Raw genomic sequence first — 26,096 nt, forward strand, 5'->3', positions numbered from 1 at the left:
ATATCCGGGCAATCTGGCAGCCTTAGTCTATGGATTCTCTAGTCTAGTCTTGGATAACAGAAAAGATTCAAAATGTGGATTTGACAAAACAGGTAAATCTGCAGAAAAAAAAACTGCACTGATTGAAATGATTTCATTTGATTTTTTTCAATTCAATTCTGTATATAAGCTAGATAATCAGATAGCTCAGATTCATGCCAATTTCCTTCAACGTTTGACCGAGTGTTTTGGGAAAAGTAAGGATTATAATTAAATTCGATGTCATCGTCTAAAAAGTTTAACAAAACAATTTATTATAATTTTTCATTCTTATATCGAAAACGCATATTCTCTGTCAGATTATTACAGTTTGCAAAGAAAATTTGTGGAGTTTTTTTCCTTCTTAATTTTTCCTTGTTTTTTTTAGTTTTCGTCGGGTACAATTTAAAATCAAATGCGCAAGTTTGACTAGTTGTGTGAAAAATTCAGCTATTCACATAAAAATAAAAGAATTCTCTAAAGATATTTAAATAAAAGTTCGCTTGCAGATATTTTAGTTTTTTTTTCAGCAGTCAAATATATATTCGAGAGGATGTCATTAAGGGGTAAAAACTTCATTTTCCGAAAATTTTTTTTAGAAAACTGGACCTATTTTACGAAAAATGATCAACTAGATAGCCTTAGAAACCCTTAGACAATGTGTTCGATCTGAAAAAAATGGATGTAAATTCTGGATTGATTTTGACAGAGATAAATTATTAGAAAGAAGAGATGAAACATAAACCCCGACTAGTTTAAAGGCGGGGTTGAGAAAATACGACAACAAATCGAAACATATGCACAATTTTCAGTTTTCATGAAAGTTATAATATCTCTTTTATTTGTGGGAAAATTTTAACAAAAACTACATAACAATGTAGCTATGGGTCAGTGTTAATATGTTTCAAAATTAAGGGGAAATTGATAGAACTGTGTAAAAACTACAATCGAAAAAGTATTGAAAGTCAATTTTCTTAGCCCCTGTAGTTATGCAATTTTCTTAAAAAAATGTTCGAAAAATTTCATATCTTTTGAGTTTTTCGTAGAACAAAATTTGTCTTTCAATTGGTTTTTTCCTTTTCTGAAATCAACAAAAAATCACCATCGGCAGCGTCGGAGTCGTCTGAGCATGTTTGCCTTCCCGTCCGTCCGTTTGCCTGTCCAGGATTCTGGAAATGAATTGTTTATTTTAATCATTCCCTAATTCAATAATAAATTAGGAAAGTTAAACAGAAAACAACTCCTTCGGCTTTTGTTATTCGGAGAAGATTGTCTTCGCCGAAGAGTCGTTTCCGCTTCGATGTTTTCTTTTTTTTTTGGGTTACTTTTATGCGTTTTTTTTGTGTATGGAGGATAACAGTGCCCGGCTGTTGATTTGGGTGTTTTGATTTCGGTTCTGTTTAAGAGAATATATGTTTCAAAGCCAAGTTAGGATTCAAACATCTTAGGAATAAACTAGTAGTAATTTGGGATATTTGCTAGTATTCAGTTCATCAGACAAATACTGTGGAATAAGTTTGGTTGTATTTCTTCCAGGAAGACGAACGCCTTCACAAAACTGAAAAAGTCGTTTTTTTCCTGTGGCATCTTGCGTATGTTGTGTCAACGGAGAATGATTGTGAACAAGATAGGAGAAAAGTGGAGAAGGAGGTTTTTCACAAAACTTTGACAGTTGTTTAAAATGGCCATCTTCATTCGTTAAGAAGTGGTTTTTTGGCAAGGAAAAAGTTTTTCTTTCTCGAAGTCAATCCGTATTGTTGATTTGAAGCGATGAGACGGGGGAATGAAAACAGAAGAAAACTTGCCTCGAGGAATGAGAGATGACCACTCTAAGAAAAGCTGAACACAATATCGGTTTGCAGTGTGACAGCTAAAACAAACGACTGTCGTTTGCTGCCGTTGGCTAATTGCATTAAAATTCAGTCTTGAATTCGGGTCAAGTTGTCCGTCCAGGGATGGATCTCTGTCCGGTGCAGAACTTCGACGGGACGACGGCGGTCATTTCGGAATAAACTCGGAAGAACTGGCCAATCCCCCGCAGCTGCTCGTGATTTGCAGGGCGAAAATCACGAAGAAAATTGTAAAACAATCAATGAACGCTTCAGTTCCCCTTTCCTGATCCCGCTTTCGTCCAACAAATCAGCAACGACCAAATATGGAGGCTAAGGTTCATATATAAACACACTCTTATGAATAGCACAAAAAAACACAAAAAAAGAATGAGTAGCTTCATTTAGAAGTTCAAATAAAGCACAAATGACAGTCGGTAGCTTTAAAGTGTCAACAACGGAAGGCAAGCAAACATAGTCACGAAAATCACTCGTGAATACATACATTCAGGCGGACCAAACACACACGCAAGTTTTCGGCCCTTTGAGAGGGATTCCGAAATCGCGGATTGGCATGTGGGTTGGCGGGTGGGTGGGAGTTTTTTCCCGGTGGCGGAATTATTTTTGACAGGTGCTCGACGACGACAACGTCGAGGTCAGGACCGGCGAGGGGTGTTGTTTGATTTTGTTTTATTTTGACAAGGCAAATAATACCATCGCAGTCGAATGAGAGGAAAATATAGAACCGAACTTTCCTATATTAGGTGGATATATTGTCATGGCAACAAAGTGCCTTCAACTGAGAACGGAAAGACGAAACACAGTCGACGGTTAAAGGTGGGGAGACGTCGTTGTCATTTGACAAATGTAACGCCAATGATTTTTCATTTGCCAAGCTTCTTCCGGTTGAAATATTCTTGTTACTGTTGCCACTGGAGGTCCTATTTGAAGAATGGCTGAAGTCAACCGAGGAAAATTAAACAACTTGATTGGAAACAATTAGGAGAGTCAAGTTTATAATGAACTGTTCACTTGACTGTAACCTTCAGTTGCAAGGTTTTATTTACAAATATTTTTTTGCAAGTAATCAAAGACGGACTATTCTTTCCTTTTTTAACTGAATAACAACAGGATATTCCAAAGCTGTTCAAAAAATGTCCATTTCAAGGGGATTTTAGTTCCCGTGGCCGTGAATGTTGACGGATTTTGATGATAATTGTGTAGGTAATTTATTCTAGTTTCTCATTATATACTTTGACTAGGTTACTTTTAGTTGGTTCTGAATAAAAAATAAATAAATAGATTATAGTTGTCATTTTTGTCATTTTTTGTCATTTTTGTCATTTTTGTCATTTTTGTCATTTTTGTCATTTTTGTCATTTTTGTCATTTTTGTCATTTTTGTCATTTTTATAATTTTTATCATTTTTATAATTTTTATCATTTTTATCATTTTTACCATTTTTATCATTTTTATCATTTTTATCATTTTAATCATTTTTATCATTTTTGTCATTTTTGTCATTTTGGTCATTTTTGCCATTTTTGTCATTTTTGTCATTTTTGTCATTTTTGTCATTTTTGTCATTTTTGTCATTTTTGTCATTTTTGTCATTTTTGTCATTTTTGTCATTTTTGTCATTTTTGTCACTTTTGTCATTTTTGTCATTTTTGTCATTTTTGTCATTTTTGTCATTTTTGTCATTTTTGTCATTTTTGTCATTTTTGTCATTTTTGTCATTTTTGTCATTTTTGTCATTTTTGTCATTTTTGTCATTTTTGTCATTTTTGTCATTTTTGTCATTTTTGTCATTTTTGTCATTTTTGTCATTTTTGTCATTTTTGTCATTTTTGTCATTTTTGTCATTTTTGTCATTTTTGTCATTTTTGTCATTTTTGTCATTTTTGTCATTTTTGTCATTTTTGTCATTTTTGTCATTTTTGTCATTTTTGTCATTTTTGTCATTTTTGTCATTTTTGTCATTTTTGTCATTTTTGTCATTTTTGTCATTTTTGTCATTTTTGTCATTTTTGTCATTTTTGTCATTTTTGTCATTTTTGTCATTTTTGTCATTTTTGTCATTTTTGTCATTTTTGTCATTTTTGTCATTTTTGTCATTTTTGTCATTTTTGTCATTTTTGTCATTTTTGTCATTTTTGTCATTTTTGTCATTTTTGTCATTTTTGTCATTTTTGTCATTTTTGTCATTTTTGTCATTTTTGTCATTTTTGTCATTTTTGTCATTTTTGTCATTTTTGTCATTTTTGTCATTTTTGTCATTTTTGTCATTTTTGTCATTTTTGTCATTTTTGTCATTTTTGTCATTTTTGTCATTTTTGTCATTTTTGTCATTTTTGTCATTTTTGTCATTTTTGTCATTTTTTGTCATTTTTGTCATTTTTGTCATTTTTGTCATTTTTGTCATTTTTGTCATTTTTGTCATTTTTGTCATTTTTGTCATTTTTGTCATTTTTGTCATTTTTGTCATTTTTGTCATTTTTGTCATTTTTGTCATTTTTGTCATTTTTGTCATTTTTGTCATTTTTGTCATTTTTGTCATTTTTGTCATTTTTGTCATTTTTGTCATTTTTGTCATTTTTGTCATTTTTGTCATTTTTGTCATTTTTGTCATTTTTGTCATTTTTGTCATTTTTGTCATTTTTGTCATTTTTGTCATTTTTGTCATTTTTGTCATTTTTTGTCATTTTTGTCATTTTTGTCATTTTTGTCATTTTTGTCATTTTTGTCATTTTTGTCATTTTTGTCATTTTTGTCATTTTTGTCATTTTTGTCATTTTTGTCATTTTTGTCATTTTTGTCATTTTTGTCATTTTTGTCATTTTTGTCATTTTTGTCATTTTTGTCATTTTTGTCATTTTTGTCATTTTTGTCATTTTTGTCATTTTTGTCATTTTTGTCATTTTTGTCATTTTTGTCATTTTTGTCATTTTTGTCATTTTTTTCATTTTTGTCATTTTTGTCATTTTTGTCATTTTTGTCATTTTTGTCATTTTTGTCATTTTTGTCATTTTTGTCATTTTTGTCATTTTTGTCATTTTTGTCATTTTTGTCATTTTTGTCATTTTTGTCATTTTTGTCATTTTTGTCATTTTTGTCATTTTTGTCATTTTTGTCATTTTTGTCATTTTTGTCATTTTTGTCATTTTTGTCATTTTTGTCATTTTTGTCATTTTGTCATTTTTGTCATTTTTGTCATTTTTGTCATTTTTGTCATTTTTGTCATTTTTGTCATTTTTGTCATTTTTGTCATTTTTGTCATTTTTGTCATTTTTGTCATTTTTGTCATTTTTGTCATTTTTGTCATTTTTGTCATTTTTGTCATTTTTTGTCATTTTTGTCATTTTTGTCATTTTTGTCATTTTTGTCATTTTTGTCATTTTTGTCATTTTTGTCATTTTTGTCATTTTTTGTCATTTTTGTCATTTTTATAATTTTTATCATTTTTATAATTTTTATCATTTTTATCATTTTTACATTTTTATCATTTTTATCATTTTATCATTTTTATCATTTTTGTCATTTTTGTCATTTTGGTCATTTTTGCCATTTTTGTCATTTTTGTCATTTTTGTCATTTTTGTCATTTTTGTCATTTTTGTCATTTTTGTCATTTTTGTCATTTTTGTCATTTTTGTCATTTTTGTCATTTTTGTCATTTTTTGTCATTTTTGTCATTTTTGTCATTTTTGTCATTTTTGTCATTTTTGTCATTTTTGTCATTTTTGTCATTTTTGTCATTTTTGTCATTTTTGTCATTTTTGTCATTTTTGTCATTTTTGTCATTTTTGTCATTTTTGTCATTTTTGTCATTTTTGTCATTTTTGTCATTTTTGTCATTTTTGTCATTTTTGTCATTTTTGTCATTTTTGTCATTTTTGTCATTTTTGTCATTTTTGTCATTTTTATAATTTTTATCATTTTTATAATTTTATCATTTTTATCATTTTTACCATTTTTATCATTTTTATCATTTTAATCATTTTTATCATTTTTGTCATTTTTGTCATTTTGGTCATTTTGCCATTTTTGTCATTTTTGTCATTTTTGTCATTTTTGTCATTTTTGTCATTTTTGTCATTTTTGTCATTTTTGTCATTTTTGTCATTTTTGTCATTTTATTTTGTCATTTTGTCATTTTTGTCATTTTGTCATTTTTGTCATTTTTGTCATTTTTGTCATTTTTGTCATTTTTGTCATTTTTGTCATTTTTGTCATTTTGTCATTTTTGTCATTTTTGTCATTTTTGTCATTTTGTCATTTTTGTCATTTTTGTCATTTTTGTCATTTTTGTCATTTTTGTCATTTTTGTCATTTTTGTCATTTTTGTCATTTTTGTCATTTTTGTCATTTTTGTCATTTTTGTCATTTTTGTCATTTTTGTCATTTTTGTCATTTTTGTCATTTTTGTCATTTTTGTCAATTTTTGTCATTTTTGTCATTTTTGTCATTTTTGTCATTTTTGTCATTTTTGTCATTTTTGTCATTTTTGTCATTTTTGTCATTTTGTCATTTTTGTCATTTTTGTCATTTTTGTCATTTTTGTCATTTTTTGTCATTTTTGTCATTTTTGTCATTTTTGTCATTTTTTGTCATTTTTGTCATTTTTGTCATTTTTGTCATTTTTGTCATTTTTGTCATTTTTGTCATTTTTGTCATTTTTGTCATTTTTGTCATTTTTGTCATTTTTGTCATTTTTGTCATTTTTGTCATTTTTGTCATTTTTGTCATTTTTGTCATTTTTGTCATTTTTGTCATTTTTGTCATTTTTGTCATTTTTGTCATTTTTGTCATTTTTGTCATTTTTCATTTTTGTCATTTTTGTCATTTTTGTCATTTTTGTCATTTTTGTCATTTTTGTCATTTTTGTCATTTTTGTCATTTTTGTCATTTTTGTCATTTTTGTCATTTTTGTCATTTTTGTCATTTTTGTCATTTTTGTCATTTTTGTCATTTTTGTCATTTTTGTCATTTTTGTCATTTTTGCCATTTTTGTCATTTTTGTCATTTTTGTCATTTTTGTCATTTTTGTCATTTTTGTCATTTTTGTCATTTTTGTCATTTTTGTCATTTTTGTCATTTTTGTCATTTTTATCATTTTTATCATTTTTGTCATTTTTGTCATTTTTGTCATTTTTGTCATTTTTGTCATTTTTGTCATTTTTGTCATTTTTGTCATTTTTGTCATTTTTGTCATTTTTGTCATTTTTGTCATTTTTGTCATTTTTGTCATTTTTGTCATTTTTGTCATTTTTGTCATTTTTGTCATTTTTGTCATTTTTGTCATTTTTGTCATTTTTGTCATTTTTGTCATTTTTGTCATTTTTGTCATTTTTGTCATTTTTGTCATTTTTGTCATTTTTGTCATTTTTGTCATTTTTGTCATTTTTGTCATTTTTGTCATTTTTGTCATTTTTGTCATTTTTGTCATTTTTGTCATTTTTGTCATTTTTGTCATTTTTGTCATTTTTGTCATTTTTGTCATTTTTGTCATTTTTGTCATTTTTGTCATTTTTGTCATTTTTGTCATTTTTGTCATTTTTGTCATTTTTGTCATTTTTGTCATTTTTGTCATTTTTGTCATTTTTGTCATTTTTGTCATTTTTGTCATTTTTGTCATTTTTGTCATTTTTGTCATTTTTGTCATTTTTGTCATTTTTGTCATTTTTGTCATTTTTGTCATTTTTGTCATTTTTGTCATTTTTGTCATTTTTGTCATTTTTGTCATTTTTGTCATTTTTGTCATTTTTGTCATTTTTGTCATTTTTGTCATTTTTGTCATTTTTGTCATTTTTGTCATTTTTGTCATTTTTGTCATTTTTGTCATTTTTGTCATTTTTGTCATTTTTGTCATTTTTGTCATTTTTGTCATTTTTGTCATTTTTGTCATTTTTGTCATTTTTGTCATTTTTGTCATTTTTGTCATTTTTGTCATTTTTGTCATTTTTGTCATTTTTGTGATTTTTGTAATTTTTTAATTTTTGTAATTTTTGTAATTTTTGTAATTTTTGTTCCTTTTTGAATTTTGTAATTTTTTTATTTTTTGTAATTATTGGTTTTTTTGTAATTTTTTTAAATTTTGTTATTTTTGTAATTATTCTAATTTTTGTATTTTTTGTAATTTTTTCACAATTTTGTTATTTTTGTTACTTTAGTTATTTTTGTAACTTTTGTTATTTTTGTAATTTTTGTTATTTTTGTAATTTTTGTCATTTTTGTAATTTTTGTAATTTTTGTAATTTTTGTAATTTTTGTAATTTTTGTAATTTTTGTAATTTTTGTCATTTTTGTCATTTTTGTAATTTTTGTAATTTTTGTAATTTTTGTAACTATAGTAATTTTTTATAATTCTTGTCATTTTTGTATTTTTTGTCATTTTTGTAATTTTTGTAATTTTTGTAAAATTCTGTTTATTTTATCATTTTTGTAATTTTGGTGATTTTTTTAAATTTTTGCAAGTTTTTGTAACTTTTGTTATGTTTATAATTTTTGTAATTTTTGTATTTTTTGACTTTTTGTAATGGTTGTAATTTTTGGTATTGTAATCTTTGATATTTTTGTCATTTTTGTTATTCTTGTTTTTTTAGAAATTAGCCACAAAATTCTATCGCTTACTTAAATTAAGGGTTTGCGAGTTTCGGTTTCAAACATTGTTGAGAACCAGTCCCATCACAAATTTTCTTAGACAAGCTGAAATCCTCAATCCTTAAGCGTAGCAGGGAAATTTCCCTACCCAAAAAAGTCATTTGACTTTCCCTTTTTTTCACAACTTTTGTCAAAGTTGTCGTCATTTTCACTACCCAGACATTGTTTTTCCCAGCTGCACAGACGATTATTTTGCTCATATTTAATATCATCACAGAATAGTGTGAAGATTGCCAAGTTGGAACTCAATGATTAAGATATAAATCTTCTAAAAAAGCCACCATCACGCATATGAAGGAAGAATCTTGAAGATAACTAAGGTTTGTCGTTAAATAAATAGAAATGGTTACGATACCAATTAATATGTCGACACATGTTATCCTTTTCAGTAAAACAACACCTTGTTCATTTGGAAAAAAAACTTTACCTAATAATTGTCGTCGCAAACCTAAGTGGAATTTTTTTTGAATTTTCTGTCAAAAATTGATCGTAATTTTTGCCATACCTACAGAAATTCAAGACGATGCTCCCGTTGCTCTGAATGAATCTTTGCCTAAGTCAAAAAAACTTTCCGATTGTTTCTCATTAAAACTCACTTCTCGTTTCCTTTTCTTTTTTTTTTCACAGGTTTGGTTCCAGAATCGGCGGGCCAAATTCCGGAAGCAGGAACGCATCGCGCAGCAGAAAGTTTCGAGCAATAACAATAACAGCAGCGCCAGTAACAATAATAACAACAACAATAACAACAACGGCAGCGGCGTGGATTCGGTAAAAAGTGAGCAGAAATCGAGCAGCAACGGAACCGGAAGTACGACACCGAAGGACATCAAGCCGGGTTCGCCGCTTTCGACGGTTTCCACCACCCCGAATTCGAGCGCTTCCTCCCACCAATCGAATGGAGACATCAAACCGCTTAATGGTAGGTTTTTGGGGGGATTTTGTGGGGAAATGTATCGGTTGTTTAAAGTTGTTATGTGGTACAGAACCTAAAACTTGGACAATTCAAATTTAAAATATTTTTTTCATGGAATTCAAGAATTGAAGAAGATTTCCCATTTTAAACTGTGAGCTAATTTCAATTTCACATTCCATTGAACACATCGCCATCGAAGGGTCCCATTTGGCAGCAGATCGTAAAGCTTTTTTGTATTTTTTTTCTCCTTTCTGCTGGCAGCTCTCTTCTCACATTGGCTAAACTTCGTAAATTTTTCATTAAACATCGGCTAAGATTAAGACAACGAAATGGTTGGGAAGTGAAATGGGAGCAAGCAAACAGAAAAAAGACTCGCGCAAAAGCAAACGAACGAGACAAATGTTTTCGGTTGTTTTTCCAACAACGACAACGTAAAGATGCCGCCAAGCGATTCGAAGCAAGAGAAAAGTCTTTGGTGGGAGGAAAACTGGGAATGAAATGGAACTTGGGGGAAAATCCTCCTTTCCCTCTAAGGGAAAAAAAAACAAGAAAAAGCATACAAACTAGAGCAGAAGTATTTTCTTTTCATTTTCCCGGTTTGCCGTTTTCAAAATTGATGGTCGCGGGATGAAGAGGGGTGGATTTTCCTTTTTATTTTTGGAATAACGACCCGTCGTGGAAAGGGGGGATGAAACAGCAGCAAATGAGAGCCAACAAACAAATCAAGAGTGGAGAAACATTTGTTGTTGTTCTACTTTTCTTCGTTGTTTTTTTTCGCTCTCCCATTCAACTAAGAGCATTCATATATTTTGCAAATTTTATGTGTACTTTTGAGGGAAAAATTTGGCAGACCGATTAATGGCAGAGCGCGATGTGGAGTTTGTTTTTGTCTGGGGCACTTAAATTTTGTCTTGCTTCTCAAGGTCAGTTTTCAGATGACAGGATAAAATTTTGCAATGGCAACGTAAATTTTTCCAAGAATGCCCGACTAAACTTCTGAAGTCGGTGTCAAGTAGGGAAAAAGGTGGAATAACAAAACGTAAGTGAAGCGACTGGTGTGCGACACTTTCTCGATTCGACTCGAACCGACTCTAGTCTTGGTAGCAGTTGTAAGTTGACGCTAATTTGAACAAATGAACGATGTAACCGTGTGCAATTTTCCTGATTAAAACCATTCCATCTATTATTCAGTATTTGTCCTCCGGTAGAGAGCTAGCGATTCAGGTGGGATGGTGGATTGGAATCCTCTTTTTCAGCACTATGTTTCTGAATATGTATGCTATTCAAGTCATTTTATGAAGTTATTCTAAGGAATTCATGAGAAACAAAATTTTTAAAACAGTTAGCTTTAGGAAATATGTTAACAGATAATTTGCAACACTGTCGTTGGAAGTGCCCCTTCGAAAATCAACATGAACCCATGGATACTAAATTCGCTAAACCAAGTTTTGACGGTCACCATAGAAGAAAGAGATTAATCTGAGTGAAAGTTTCTTTTATATATACTTTTTATATAATACTTTTGCCCCTGGAGTTTGGCACTTTTCTCCGAATATAATTGTCGGATTCAAAAAATTAAAACAAAAAAAGTTATTTGCAAAGGAAAAAAGTGATTTGCGTTTTATAAGTTGGAAGATCAAATGAACGCATTTTATTGCTGAATAGCAAGTGTCGCGTCTAACGCTTAAAGAACCCCAATCTCAGCTATAGGATTTCTTCTTAGTTGGCTTACCCATCTGGAGCCAAATCAAAGACCTTGATTTCGTATAAATGCCAGGATAATTTCCAACTACACTTCACTTGTATCAAACCGTCGCGAGAAACCTATACTCGAATAAAAAGTCTCAAAGTACAACCAGTGATTTCTTCATCGAAAGTGAAAATCCTCCCACGGGGACTCTGTGCCAGTCTCGGGGAAAGAACTCTATACAGTCCACTCCTAAAGTTACCGAAGAGGAAGTTTTGTCCGAACATCTTTTTGGACCTTGCGATCCGGATAAAGTTTCGATCTATCGAAGATCTGCTGGTTGTTGGTTTCGGCGCGAAGATTCAATAGCAACTCGAACGTTGCTACAGTGAAATTCGATCGCAACACGACTGTTGCAAAATTTCGTGAAAACGTGAAGAACAATTGTGAAGTGAGAAGACCGCTGTCCGGTTTTCATATGAACTCCAAAAATCTGGATTAAATTTAAGTGCTTGAACTGTTTAGTGCACAAACAATTAAAAGTGAACTGTAAAGGTTTTCGGGATCCAAAAAAAAAAAAACCCACACAGTGTACACGTCAGTGTGAAAAGCAAACCTGGTGCCAGCTCTGAGGGCTCTGGGTCATTGTGCTAAGTCAAGGGCATTGGTCGAGTGCATTTACGAGCGAAAATAAAAATCAATCTAATTAGTTGAAGCTGGTTCTCTGCTGCGTGTGATACAATGACTGAGCACAAAATGCAACAGACGGCTATATTGCTCAGCACATGTAAAAAATCAATCCATAAAATCCAGCAATTTGTGAAATCCTATAATGCAAGTAGTGATTTTGTGAAAATAGACTCTCGAATAGAACGGCTTGGTTATCTATTCAATAAGTACAACGAAACTTCTGTTCAAGCTGAGTTGTTCACAGGGGCTGAGTCTAACGTGAATTTCTCGAAAGATAGGGAAGATATAGAAGAACTTTTCTATCACATCCAAGATGCGCTTATTCTTCGAAAAGCATCTCCACCCGAAGAAGAAGAAACTGTCAAGTCTCCACAGTCCAGCATGTCGATGGTTAGACTCCCCAAGCTAGATTTGCCTACGTTCGATGGCGATATGGAAAATTGGATTCCGTTTCGCGACTCGTATAAGAACCTCATCCACGATAAGAAGAACCTCGCCTCAGTGGATAAGTTTCATTATTTGTTGGCCGCCTTGAAAGAACCGGTCAAAAAACTCCTCGATACGATCAGTGTAACCGAGAAAAATTACGATATCGCATGGAATCTACTCGTGTCTAGATTCGATAATAAACGCCTGTTAATAAAAAATCATATCGCGGCTCTTTTTTCTATGGAGTCGGTAAAAAGGGAATCATCATCTGCGATCCTTTCAATTGTGGATCATTTCGAGCGCCACGTCAAGATCCTAAACACGTTGGGAGAAAATACTGGGGAATGGAATTCACTTTTAGTGCATCTAGTTTGCAGTCGTCTAGATAGCAACACGCTGAGGGAATGGGAACGTAAAACTGCTGGTGAAGTAGAATCTCCATCGTACGTCGACCTAATTGAATTCCTACAAGAACAAGCCCGAATGTTACTTTCCCTGAAAGGTGGATCTACTGTGATCAACACTAGCAAAGACAAACCCCGATACTCTTCTTCCCATTCTGCTGTGTCAGCATCCTATTCTTCCAAAAAAACTTGCGTCGTTTGCAATCTGCAGCACAAAATTTACGATTGCGAAGCGTTTAAAGTTATGACCTTGGAACAGAAGCATGATGTCGTTCGCAAAAATAAACTTTGTTGGAACTGCTTGGCCACTTCTCACATGAGTCGAGAGTGCCAATCCAAAAATTGCCGAAAATGTGGGGATAGACATCACACGTACCTACACCCGTCGTCTCGCGCTGATCTTTCTACGCCATCTCAAACAAAGACAACTTTTTTCCCGCCAAAATCCAAAAATGCTCCATCTGAGAACAACTCTCCCACAAATGCTCCAGAAAAAACTCGCTATCCGATCACCTCTCCTAACCTGCACTTGTCACCAACCCCACCCGATTCAACACCCAGTACATCAACCGCTATGGTAGCTGCACATTCTACGGGCACGAGATCCACAGTTTTGCTGTCAACAGCGGTCGTTTTGGTTTATGGCCCAATCGGACCAACGAAGGTCCGAGCTTTATTGGATTCGGGATCGGAGCTGAATTTTATAACGGAACGAGTTGTCCAGTTATTGAAACTAACAAAGAATAGAGCACAGATGCACATTTCGGGGATGGGGGGAGCCTCTGTCACAAGTCGTTACTCCACCGTCGCAACTATTTGCTCCAGCGACCACTCTTATCGCTGTGATCTCTCTTTCCAAATTTTGCCTAAAATTACTGGAAATCTCCCAGCTACTGTTGTAGATACATCACAACTGCAAATCCCACCGGAACTCAACCTAGCCGACCCCTCTTTTGCTCTACCTCATCGTATCGATATGGTTATAGGTGCTCAATTATTCTTCTCGCTTCTTTGTGATGGACAACGATACATCTCCAACCACTCAGAGGGATTGAGACCTATTTTACAAAACACAGTATTGGGCTGGGTAGTGAGCGGACCGGTACCAATAGCATCGAATTCATCTCACTCTTCATCTGTTGCCCTTACATGCACCACCGACGATCTAGACTTCCAATTGTCACGCTTTTGGGAGATTGAGCACTGTCCTGAAGCTCGCAGCTTTTCGAAGGAGGAATTAGCCTGCGAGAAACTTTTCTCCGACACCACCACACGAGATGAACTTGGTCGGTTTGTTGTTCGTCTACCCACCAAGCCTGAGAAGTTGAGTCAACTGGGCGACTCAGCCACAACAGCTTTGCAACGATACCACTGGATGCAGCGTAGGCTCTTGAGAGATCCGAACTTACAAGACCAATATTCACAGTTCATGCGTGAGTATATCGAGCTAAACCATATGTCACCAGCAAAAACATCTCACCCCAATTCCGTCTTTCTCCCTCATCACGCCGTAATTAAACCCACAAGCACCACAACTAAATGTCGGGTGGTTTTTGATGGCTCTAGCAGAACCTCTACAGGTATTGCTATTAATGATTGCCTTATGGTAGGCCCCACCATACAAGACACCCTAGTAACAATCGTAATTAGATTCCGATTTAATGAAGTGGCACTAGTTGCCGATATAACGAAAATGTTTAGACAAATTTGGATCCATCAATCCGATCGGCATCTTCAACAAATATATTGGAAAGATGAAAACGACATAAATGTAAGACCGTATGTTCTCAACACAGTGACTTACGGCACTGCTTGTGCACCCTATCTCTCAACCCGCTGTTTAAAGCAATTGGCATATGATCACATAATGATTAACAAACACGTAGCCTCTAAAATAAGCACCGACTTTTATATGGATGATCTTATCAGTGGGGATCAAACAGATGACGCAGCAATTAATCTCCGCTCAGAAGTCCAGGGCATTCTGGGATCAGCAGGTTTTGAGTTGAGAAAATGGGCATCAAATTCCCCGGCAGTCCTAGCAAGTATCCCCGAAGCTTTGAGAGATGACCGTTTATTTCTCGACTTAGACAGCTCCCCCTCAATAAAAACTCTTGGACTCATCTGGCAGCCCAAATCCGATTCGTTCCACTTCAAATCACCAGATCTCATTCAAAGTCAGCAACTCACTAAGAAGATTGTTGTCTCTGAGATGGCTCAGCTATTCGATCCGCTCGGAATCCTTGGACCTGTCGTCGTGAAAGCAAAAATTTTTGTGCAGCAGTTATGGAGAGCAAACCTTTCTTGGGATGATCCGCTCCCACCCAACTTGAGTGGCGCCTGGGAGTCATATAGGTCGGACCTTTCAACAGTACACTTGTTCAGTGTTCCTCGACGTGTTCTGGCTAACAACAGAGCAGGCGAAATCCAACTTCACGGATTTTGCGACGCATCTCAGCACGCATATGGGGCGTGCATCTACGTACGAAGCTCAACTGAAGACGGCAACATCATTACCCACCTTCTTACCGCTAAATCCCGAGTTGCGCCTATCCAACAATCCACAATTCCTCGGTTGGAATTATGTTCAGCAGTTTTGTTAGGCCATCTGTATACAAATGTTATTTCTTCCTTGAATCAGCCAACTAAAGCGTTTTTTTGGTCTGATTCAATGATAACGTTACACTGGATTCATCAGCCACCGTCGAAATTCAACATCTACGTGGCAAATCGAGTCGCTGAGGTGCAGCGGCTGACTGTTGGTGGTTCTTGGAATCACATTGCCGGTTTCGAGAACCCAGCCGATGTTATTTCGAGAGGTGCTACCCCCCAAGAACTATCTGGTAACACATTGTGGTGGGAAGGCCCACCATGGTTAAAATTGGAGTCGACGAACTGGCCACGTCGGTTCACTGTTATGGATTCGTCTTACGTAAAGCCAGAAGATTTGGAGGAGAAGGTACAACAAAAAACATCTCTTGCCGCCGTGACAACTGACACTTACCCGGAGTTATGCGAATATTATTCTTCGTTCGCAAAACTGGTTCGCATTTCTGCAATTTGTCGACGGTTCGCTCAACGATGCCGAAAGCAAGATCGAGATTTTCCATCATACCTTCTTGCTAGTGAGTACCGAGCGGCGCTGATGGGACTGGTAAAATCGGCGCAACAACAAAGTTTTCCTCGTGAATTAGCTCTTGTCGAAGCTGGTAAGAAGTCCGATTTGAGATCGTCACCATTACGACGACTAAATCCAATCATCAACCAAGGTATTCTCCGAGTCGGAGGCCGACTCAATCTATCAAATCTCTCCCATGATAGGAAGCACCAAATTATACTTCCTTCTAACCATAAATTGACGATTCTACTTGTTGAATCAACCCACCAAGATTTACTACATGCTGGTCCTAGTTTAATGATTGCTAATATACGAGAACGCTTCTGGCCGCTGGATTTGCGCAGATTAGCACGAAGGACGGTACGCAACTGTGTAACATGTTTTCGAGTGAATCCAACGGTGGAAATTCAACTAATGGGCCAATTGCCACGGGTTCGCATCACTCCAGCTCGCGCCTTTCTCAACACTGGTGTTGACTTCTGCGGACCAGTACTAATAAAGCTTCCTGTCAGGAGAGGAAAACCTTTCCCCCCGCTGAAGGCATATATTTGTGTCTTCGTGTGCATGGCAACCAAAGCGATGCACCTCGAACTTGTAGGTGATCTTAGCACCGACGGGTTTATTGCTGCTCTAAAACGATTTGTAGGCCGCCGAGGCCTACCCATCAGCCTGTATTGTGACAACGCCACGAATTTCACCGGAGCCAATCGTGAACTGCGTTCACTCCTATCCCAGTTCATGGACCAACAACACACCAGAAAGGTTGCATCATTTTGTGCAGAAATTTCTATTCAATTTCACTTTATTCCCGCTAGAGCACCGACCTTCGGCGGGCTATGGGAAGCAGCCGTACGCGCCGTCAAGCATCATCTTCGCCGAGTCGTGGGTTTGGACGCCATCACCGCAGAGGCCATGCAAACGGTACTCTGCCAAATCGAGGGATGCCTTAATTCTCGGCCGCTAACTGCTTGCTCGGAAGATCCCGATGATCAACAAATCCTGACCCCTGGCCACTTCCTAATCGGCGATGCACTGAAGGCTATTCCGGAACCTGACCTGGGTGATGTACCAACCAATAGGCTCTCGCTGTGGCAAACGATGCAGCATAAAGTTCAACGGTTTTGGAAGCTCTGGTCTACTGATTACTTGAATCAACTACAACAGCGCTCCAAAAATTACTTTCAAAAACCTAATGTCGTCGTGGGCAAGTTAGTGCTACTGAAGGAGGACAATTTACCGCCGCTGAAGTGGAGCGTCGGGCGAATCACCGCAGTGCACCCTGGCGCTGATAACCTAGTGCGAGTCGTCGATGTGAAGGTCCCTTCTGGTGCGGTGTACGACCGGCCGATCTCAAAGATCTGCCTGCTACCAATCAACGACGCTGAAGATGGTCCGTCGTCAAACAACGAATGAATTACTAGTGAACTGAAATCTCATATTTTCTTTGAATTGTTATTCCAAAAGCTAGATTAAGAAGCAAATGAAATTGTAATTGTAGTTTTTCGATATTATGGAATAATTATTCCATGGGGCCCGGTATGTCGCGTCTAACGCTTAAAGAACCCCAATCTCAGCTATAGGATTTCTTCTTAGTTGGCTTACCCATCTGGAGCCAAATCAAAGACCTTGATTTCGTATAAATGCCAGGATAATTTCCAACTACACTTCACTTGTATCAAACCGTCGCGAGAAACCTATACTCGAATAAAAAGTCTCAAAGTACAACCAGTGATTTCTTCATCGAAAGTGAAAATCCTCCCACGGGGACTCTGTGCCAGTCTCGGGGAAAGAACTCTATACAGTCCACTCCTAAAGTTACCGAAGAGGAAGTTTTGTCCGAACAGCAAGGAACATTTAAATAAGGTAGAGTCGAGAGCCATATTGGATTTTTTTGTGACGTCACAAAAACGATTGTATCGAAAATTTATGTGAGAATGGCAGGAATTTCAAAGAAAAACACGAACGAACGAACGAAACGAACGAAATTGAACTCTAATTTCATTTTGTTTTTGTTGCAAGGCCTCTTTTTCACACACACACTGAAGTGTTTTGTTCCTTTGAAGTTTGCATTATGTTTTTTTTTAAATTTATTAATGAATGCAATGTCGCCTTGAGGCTAAAACATGCAAAAATGAAGAAAATATCAGCTTCAAGAAAGTCTAGCTGGTAGATATTGAGTGTTCAGCTGATTAGCATGATTTTAATCCAACCGGTTTACCATATACAATTCTTATATAGAACAATTGACATCAATTTTTGATTGTTAACTCAGTTTTCTAAAATGCCTATAAAATATTGTAGTTTTGTGTAAAAAAAATTAGGTTTTGATTACTTTATTGTAATGAGGAGCTTAAATTGCACTGACTTGAACCTTTTCATGGAAGACTTTCAACTAATTTTAAAGTTTTGCAAATTTCAGTGGTAAAAATTCACCATTTTTTCGAACTTTAATGATCTTTTTTAAAGAAAAATTATTCGGAAATGCAACTTTTTTGCACCCATCTTGAGGAGCAAGAATCCTTCTACAATAACATGTTTTCAAAGTGAACAAATTTCCAGCAGATTCTTCGAATTATCATCGAAAAAGAAAATTTTCCTAGTAAATTAACAGATTTTTCGTGATTGTGACGTCTCGGCCTGTACCAATACTACAGTAAAATTCTTTAAATATTCCTTGGCTGAATAGTTTCTAAGTCCACAAGTTTCTCAATAAATGAGAAACTGTCCCTTTTCACCTCACTAGGGAGAAGTAGGCGATGGCTGATTGACATCGCACACGATTTTTCTTTAACTTTGCCAATAATTCCGATAATTTTTGGGTTTTGATTGAGTGAATTATTATAAATGGCTATAAAGTGGTATCAACCTGTTGACAGACGTTTTAGAGAGGGATAGCCACCGGAATAAGTGATCTAAACTTATGGAAAGGGGTTTTTAGTGAAGTTTATATTATAGAATTGCTTCAAGGTCACTAAAAGTGAATTTCATGGATAGAACATCAGAATAATGTTGTATTTCCGATGGAACTTATAGGACAAGATGACTAGCAATATTATTGGTATGATTTTCGCTTGAATCGGAAGTTGAGATGAGCAGAATCTTCTGCAGTGGTAGGATATTTCTGGGGAATATAAGCTTAGCACCCGAATTCATTGCAACACGTTCTTCATACTTCTATATATTACTTATATTCTTTAAAAATATATTTGTCATTGTAAAAAGACAAATTTGGACAAAATTTGGACTTTAAACAAACGCTTCTCGAAGCAACATTTAAAATCATCGGATGTAAAACGCCCCAGAGTAGGCAAAAAATGCTACAAAACATTTGATTAATACGTCCCATAACAACACAATGTTCACAGCGAAAACAAATAAATTAATATTAAATTCGGAAAAATGTGAAAAACATGTTTTTTCCAAGTTATGCTGCACATGAAAACAAGTGAAATTTTTCTGCTCCTGTTGGCGACAAACTAAGTAAACCAATTCGATTTTCTGTGCACGATTTTTACTCAATCCCGATCGGAAGTTGTAAATATTATGCATTCTAATGATAATTTAGGACTTATCAAAGAAGAAGATCGATGTTGATGTTGATAATTGTTGATAATGTTGATAATTGGTCTGTATTCCTGGAAAACTGAGCTAAGGTAGTAGCACTAGTTATTTAACAGATAGATATTGAACACTCGTAAAACATTAACCAATTAAAACAATAATATGCAGTAGAAAAATTAATTAGAAATGGTTGTGCCACTGTTGAAGCATTTTCTACCTCTGTTCAAATTTTTATCAAGAATTTCAAGAATTTCGGACTCTTAAAGCAACAATCCCCGGAACTAGAATATGTTAACAAATTTTGGCTTGATTTTTCGACTGGATGAAGGAAACAGCCTTTTGGGGAAAAATTGGATTAAAGACAAATAATCGTCTTAGTTAATAATATGAGTGTTTTCAGTCTTTTTCAATGATTTCTGGAAGAGTGGCAGTCTCTATGATCCCTATTTTCTTTAAATTTGACGAATTAAAGTGTTCAATCATTGGATCACAGAAAACGCCAATGTTTCAATTATTGAACGTTCAATCTTGCAGTACTCGTTTCGTAAAGAAATGCAAGTACCAGTCATTGAACAAACATCGGTTGGTGTTTGGAAACATAAACAAATTGTTTCTTGGTTGCTAGCTCAACCAAAATCGCCCCTTCAAAGCATATAGTCCTCTGATCTGAGGTCGAATGATACAAATAAAATGGCAAGTTGCACGACAATTGTCCGGCCCCGATTCTCGAACATTGCGTTTATGAATCATCATATTTAAACCAGAGATCTCTGAAGTTTTTGAAGTTTATTATATCTTCTAATATATAAAGATGAGTTGGACTATATATGTTTGTATGCACCTTATACAAATCCACACCGCTTAACCGATCAGCCTGAAATTTGGTACAGTTATGTGTTTGGACCATGGGAAGGTTTTAGTGATAGTTTCGAGCCCCTCCCACCTGAGAAAAGGGACCCTCCCATAGAACTTTCTTTTTTTTCCACAAACTAAAAGTCATGGCACCCATTTTTCAGAACCAATTTTTTCCCTTTGGCGGGGTTGTTTTCACCATCACTATGGGCCGGGCATTAGAAACGACCATCAAGAGTTCACGTGGACTGGGAAGCAAATCAAGGCTTGCTGAGCATTAAAGATTTGAAAGGTAAAATGTTGGCGGGTGTTTTTCCCTTCTACAGTTCAAAACACGTGGTACCGGTACGGGATATTTGGATGCAATAATGAACCTACATTTTGTATTGAAAAATACAAATATCCTGTAAAGAAAATATTGACTTAAATTGTAGTGATTTCCAATGTGCTGCCTACCGCCCCGCTGGGGGGCTTTGAGAGTTTACAAGGATATACAGTGAACTGAACAGTCAACAGTGAATTGCTGAAAAACTAATGAACCGATTTTCATAAACTCATTAACACTGCACAATATTGATGGTCTCTCTATGAACGTCAATAAAGGCGCCGGCCAGGTCCTAGTGGTCAACGGATAGATTGAAAAAAAGGGAAGGGTGAAAGATCTATTTTATACATTAGGACCGTTACCTCTACATCCTAGCAAAATAATTGTAGTTGGACTAGGGTAAAAGGATATGATTTGGAGACACTTTGGCTAGTATTAAATTATTTTGCTAACTCCTAAGGCTATGATCATTTAGTATCCGGGCACTTCATTTCGGTGATAGCTACGTTACTAGAGCTCGGATATGCAAAACTTTAGTAGCGTTGTGTTGGTTATGAAAAGGACTATCTTGCCTATTTTTGATAGATTTTTAAGTTAACGTGTGTTTGAAATATTTACGATGCAAAAAGGACATGGTAAAAATAATTTTGCACAAATTTGCTCCTTTTACGCATTTTGCGCCTCGGAAATTCTTCATTGTTGACTTGAAAGCTCATGAACTGTTGATTTTTCTGATTTTTTTTTCTTGGACCAAATGGTTAAGAAGTATGAAGAGCCACTCTAGGATCCACACGAAGTTCAAACCAACCATTGGAGTGCAACCCTTGATTTTAAATATGGTAAAAATTCTATGGTTATTAGGGATAACTGAATACAGACTCCTTAAATAATGCAAAAAATTAATTTCCGGCAGGAAAAAGTGTTGCCTATCTAGTAAACACCCAGCAAATAACTAAAAATGAGCAGTTCCATGGATCGCGATCTGTGCAACCGGTTTTTACGCAATGTGACAGATGTGTTCTGATGGACAAAGAAATTTATGTTAAAACCGAATTTAAGAGGTCAAATTCTTAGAGATGCCTATTTATGAAAAGGTTCCAACCAGATTCCTATTGGTTTTACCAGGCAAATTTGTGTAAAATATCATGATTGTGCAGAGGTTTTGCTTCTGTGGTAAAAAAAATAAATCAATACATGACTGAAAAAAGAGATTTCATAAAAAAGTTAGAGTATTTCCTGAAATCATTGATAGATATTTTTTTTATATTTTTACATTAAATGTCATATTAACACCTTCATTTCCTCCATAGAAAGTTTTTTGATCAAATGTATAATTTTTAAAATACACACGTTTGTAACTGCCCGGATTCTAAATGATCATAGCATTATATGGGCGGGGTGCGACCAGACCGAACTGAATGTCATGAACTTGATTTCGAAATAATTGAGTTCAAAGTTCAAAGCTTTAAACCAATCGGTACCATTACATAAGAAATCTTATTTAATCATTTTACCAACACATTTAGACTCTTTTTACGGTATAAAACTGGCTAAACTGGCTGATGAATGATACCCAGTGTAGTAGCAAATTAGATTTTGATAACGATATGTTTACACTCAGTTCCCTCTGGTCGAACCAAAATTTTTAAAAATTTGCCATGCTGTGTCATTCGACTGGGCAATTTGTTCTTAACTTAGGAGCCTACTAATAGGCGCTTTATAGGCAGCACTCAACGAGTATGGCTGATGCTAAAAAAAATGCATTTTTCGTTGAGCCAGAGTGAACCAAGTCATACAAATTTCCCACATTCAAAATGATAAATATTTTAGATTTTAGCTTACCGGTTGTGTTTTAAACGATGGTAGCAACAAAAATAAGCATATATTATCATTAAAAGTTCAAAATCCTACCAATCCATTGAAAGAAATGGAAAATAAAATTCAAAGCACTTAGTTCGGTCTGGCTGAACGAAAATTTTCACAAATCCTGAAGATCCGTAACATAAAGTTTTTGGCCACTAGAGCGTAGTTCACCATAAAAATAATCAGTTTTCAGTTCTTACAGAGCCGAACAGTTTTGAATTGGAAAACCAAACAAACTGCAGATAATTCGGTACAAAACCAATTTTCTTGAGCAAAATGAGCTTTTTTTATTTTTCCCTTTAAGGTGGCTCTTAGTTCACTTTGGCTTAAAGCATTTATGCCAATTTCTCTGCCCACAACGTTGTTTTTTTTTAAATAAAATCCTTAAAAAAAGGAAAAATGTACTGATTTTCGTAGAGTAGGTAGTTTAACATGATTTCCATCCAATGGAATAGTTAACTCAATTTTTTTCAATTTGGCGTTCAGTTCGGTCTGGTCGGATCCCGACCATATGGTCCTGTTGGAAACTTTCAGTTAATAAGGAGGCATGAGTTCCTCAAGTGTGGCGGATTTCTTTTATAATTTTATACTTTTGCTTAAACGATGCATGAAATAAAAGGTTTTTTGGAATTTCAGTACTATTTGAGTATCTATTTTTAACTTCTTTTACATTAATAGTTTTACGTTTATAAAAGTTACTTTTAAAAATATGTCCTAAAATCAATTAAATGCTTACCTGATTTTTTTTATAAAGCTTTAAATAACGCAGTAAGGTACTTTCTTTCACCGATGGAAAATATTATTGAATGTGCTCCAGAGTCTAGTGGATTCAGTTCATTTGACCTGAGCGTAAAATAATTTTTTGAAAGTGTACAATTTCTTAAAAATAAATTTTATAATTAAAATCTTTTGGGTGCTTTTAGGTTTTTGTATTCAATTAAATTTGCAAAATAAACTAAAGTTCTACTTAATATTTGTGTTTCTCAGATGATTTTTTTTTATACAAACCAATTTGGAATAAAAGTGAAGATGAATGAATGAAATGAATGAATGAAATTTTAAATTGAAATAACAATAAAAATTATCAGTCTGCGATATATTGCGAATTAAATTCCTCAACGAAACATTCATCTTGATATTTTAATCTTGATCATTTATGAGCTAAATCAGAATCTGACTTTGAATATAAAATCAAAGTGTCTGAACCTGAATTCAAAATTCAAATTTTCAATCTGTTTCGAAACTTTCACAACGATATATAAGCCAAGAAGTGAATTTTGTTTCATGAATCTGACCGTGAACCTGGGATCCGTTTTCGAGGTTTTGGCATCGGTTCCGAGTCAAGATTGTTACTCTTGAACAAACTCAAGCAAATTTTGAGTGTAGAGTATAATATCTCGCTTGCATGTTTTGGACACTCATGAGGGGGTGAGGGGTTTAACCCCCAAAAAAACCCATGCCCCCATTCCTACGGCCATGCACAGATATCATACCACTCTTTAAAAAAAGGAACGTATAGGGTGTAGATGTTAAATAGAATGGAACCAAAAAGCCTTCCTTGTGAAACTCCACCATCTGCGATCGGAATTAGTGCAGTTCACGAAGATATGTAATGTTTTTATTCGCGAAACAGTTTTTAATTGTTTTGATCACCCTTCTACAAAAAACAATTCATCCAAATGTGGGATTAAGTTCAAAATAGAAGATCTTTTAGAAATTTAGTCAAAACGGGTTAATTTGAATTTATAATAAAAAGATGTTATAAGAAAGGAATGACATATGACTGAAAAAACCTTAAGAAATACCTTTCAAACCTTTTAGAGCTTAATCCAAAATCAACTTTCTATCTCTCATAGATGAGAGTTCCATCCTAAACTACTCCCAACATCCCAATCCAACATTCCAACGAGGGGATAATATGGATCTCGTCATAGAAAACAATAAATTCCAATAACATTAACTGACTGCCATGACTCCATGAAATATGAATTATGTCTGAAATATGTGACAACCGCATGTGAGCAATAGACACATATACCTAGTAGATATAAGCGGCAGGCAGGCAGGCAGACGACATCACATTCGCTTGTAAAAATCATCCATTTCTGTCGCATCACTTTTCCGACTCCACTAATAATATTTTCTCTTTTTTCTCATCCCTTCGCATGGAATTTTGCCCTTCTATTTTTTTGTTGCTCTATTTCGATCTCGTGTAGGAAAACTTTCCGATTCGGATCTGAACGGAAGCAGCGGCATCGGCCTACTGAGTCACCACCACCATCATCATCACGGACTCGGCGGCCCGACAACGCTACACTCGAACAGCAACAACAGCAGCAACAACAGTCTGCACCATCATCATAGCAACAGCAACGGGAGCAGCCAACACAACAACGGCAACAACAACAATGGAGCTAGCAACAACAACAATAACAACAGCACTGGCACCGGAAAGTGGAGCACGTCCTGCAATTCGCTGCTCGGGGCAGTCCAGCAGAATGCCGCCGCACAGAAATCGGCAGCCGTGGCCGCGGCAGCAGCGGCCAATCATTTGTCCATGAATCATCACAACCAGCTGCAGAATCACGCAGCGGCAGCCGCCCACCATCACGCCGTGGCCGCCCTTTCTTCCCCGTTCTCGTCGCTGCTGGGGGCTGCGGCCGGGGGAGGTGCCGCCGGCTATCTGCTGGATCCTCTCGGGGGACTCAACAAGACGACGGCCGCCAATCATCTGTTCTAAGCGAAAGAAGGACAAGAAGAAGAAAGCTTTCCCGAGTTTTGTTGCTGGGTGGTGGAAACGCACTAGTAAATTATGTTCGGCTTCAAGCAAGCAACAGCAACTTTGTACATTCTACCGTTCTAAGTAGGCCTAGAGAACGAAACAGCGAACGTGCTAGTACTAGGGAAGGAAGAGAGTGATTGAACACTCATTTCATATTGTAGATATTGTAGACCAGTGCTAGGATTTATAGTTATCTAGAAGTATTATAGTTTCTATGTCCTCTTTTCCAAATGGTGATTGGGATAATGGTGGAAGCATATGTAAAATTTAAAATTTAACATTTTATATTGAAATCGTACCGCAAAAATTTAGATAGACATTCATAGTCTTAAATGCTGGATCAAAGAAGCAAACCTTGGAAACTAAAAAACACTGTTTTATCAACCTTTTAAATATTTTTTAGGAAATTTAGCTCGCATATTTTCTGCTTTTGTTAAAATAAATAAAAACAAAAGAAGCACGATGATGGACCTACGTGACTAATTTGCCCGTAGAGCTTGAAAAAAACGATTAACCTGAGAAATGAGTATTCAATACAACAAAACATTCAGAGTTCTGCAAAACAAACAAAACAACCTTTTGTTGACTTCAAACTTATAATCACAATAAGAAGCATTTTTCGTGGCTGTTCAATCCCGTATTATGCACTTTTGTACCCGTTTTGGGACTAAAGTCTCTTACAACGTGCACCCAAAATTCAGCCTCTATGCCAGTCGCGTGTAATCAATTACATAGCATCATTGGCACAAGAAAATAACGCGACCGGTGCTGATTCGATTTGCGTCACATTGCGTATGACTGAAAGAAACGAAATAAGAAAAAAGGTAGAAAAAAAGGTACTCACCCCTTCATTGATTGACGTACTTCAGCGTTCTATGCAGCTCACAATTTATTTCTTTTATTGGTACTTAAAAGTTCCAAAACAAGTCTGAAGGACATTCTATTCAGCATCCAGTGGCCTTT

The 26,096-nt window shown here is 35.2% G+C and overlaps 1 protein-coding gene across 1 annotated transcript in view; it reads left to right on the forward strand.

The window, feature by feature from the left end:
- LOC129746384 (paired mesoderm homeobox protein 2A-like) overlaps nucleotides 1-25,459 on the forward strand; it is a 170,717-nt gene extending 145,258 nt beyond the window's left edge. Inside the window, exons 3-4 of the mRNA XM_055740020.1 lie at nucleotides 9,137-9,428; nucleotides 24,568-25,459. Coding sequence (XP_055595995.1) covers nucleotides 9,137-9,428; nucleotides 24,568-25,091 — 816 coding nt within the window. The 3' untranslated portion in view covers nucleotides 25,092-25,459. The remainder of the gene's footprint in view (nucleotides 1-9,136; nucleotides 9,429-24,567) is intronic.
- The last annotated feature ends 637 nt before the right edge of the window (nucleotides 25,460-26,096 follow it).

The sequence above is a fragment of the Uranotaenia lowii genome, chromosome 2 (genome assembly GCF_029784155.1).
Source record: "Uranotaenia lowii strain MFRU-FL chromosome 2, ASM2978415v1, whole genome shotgun sequence".
Taxonomy (NCBI): Eukaryota; Metazoa; Arthropoda; class Insecta; order Diptera; family Culicidae; genus Uranotaenia; species Uranotaenia lowii.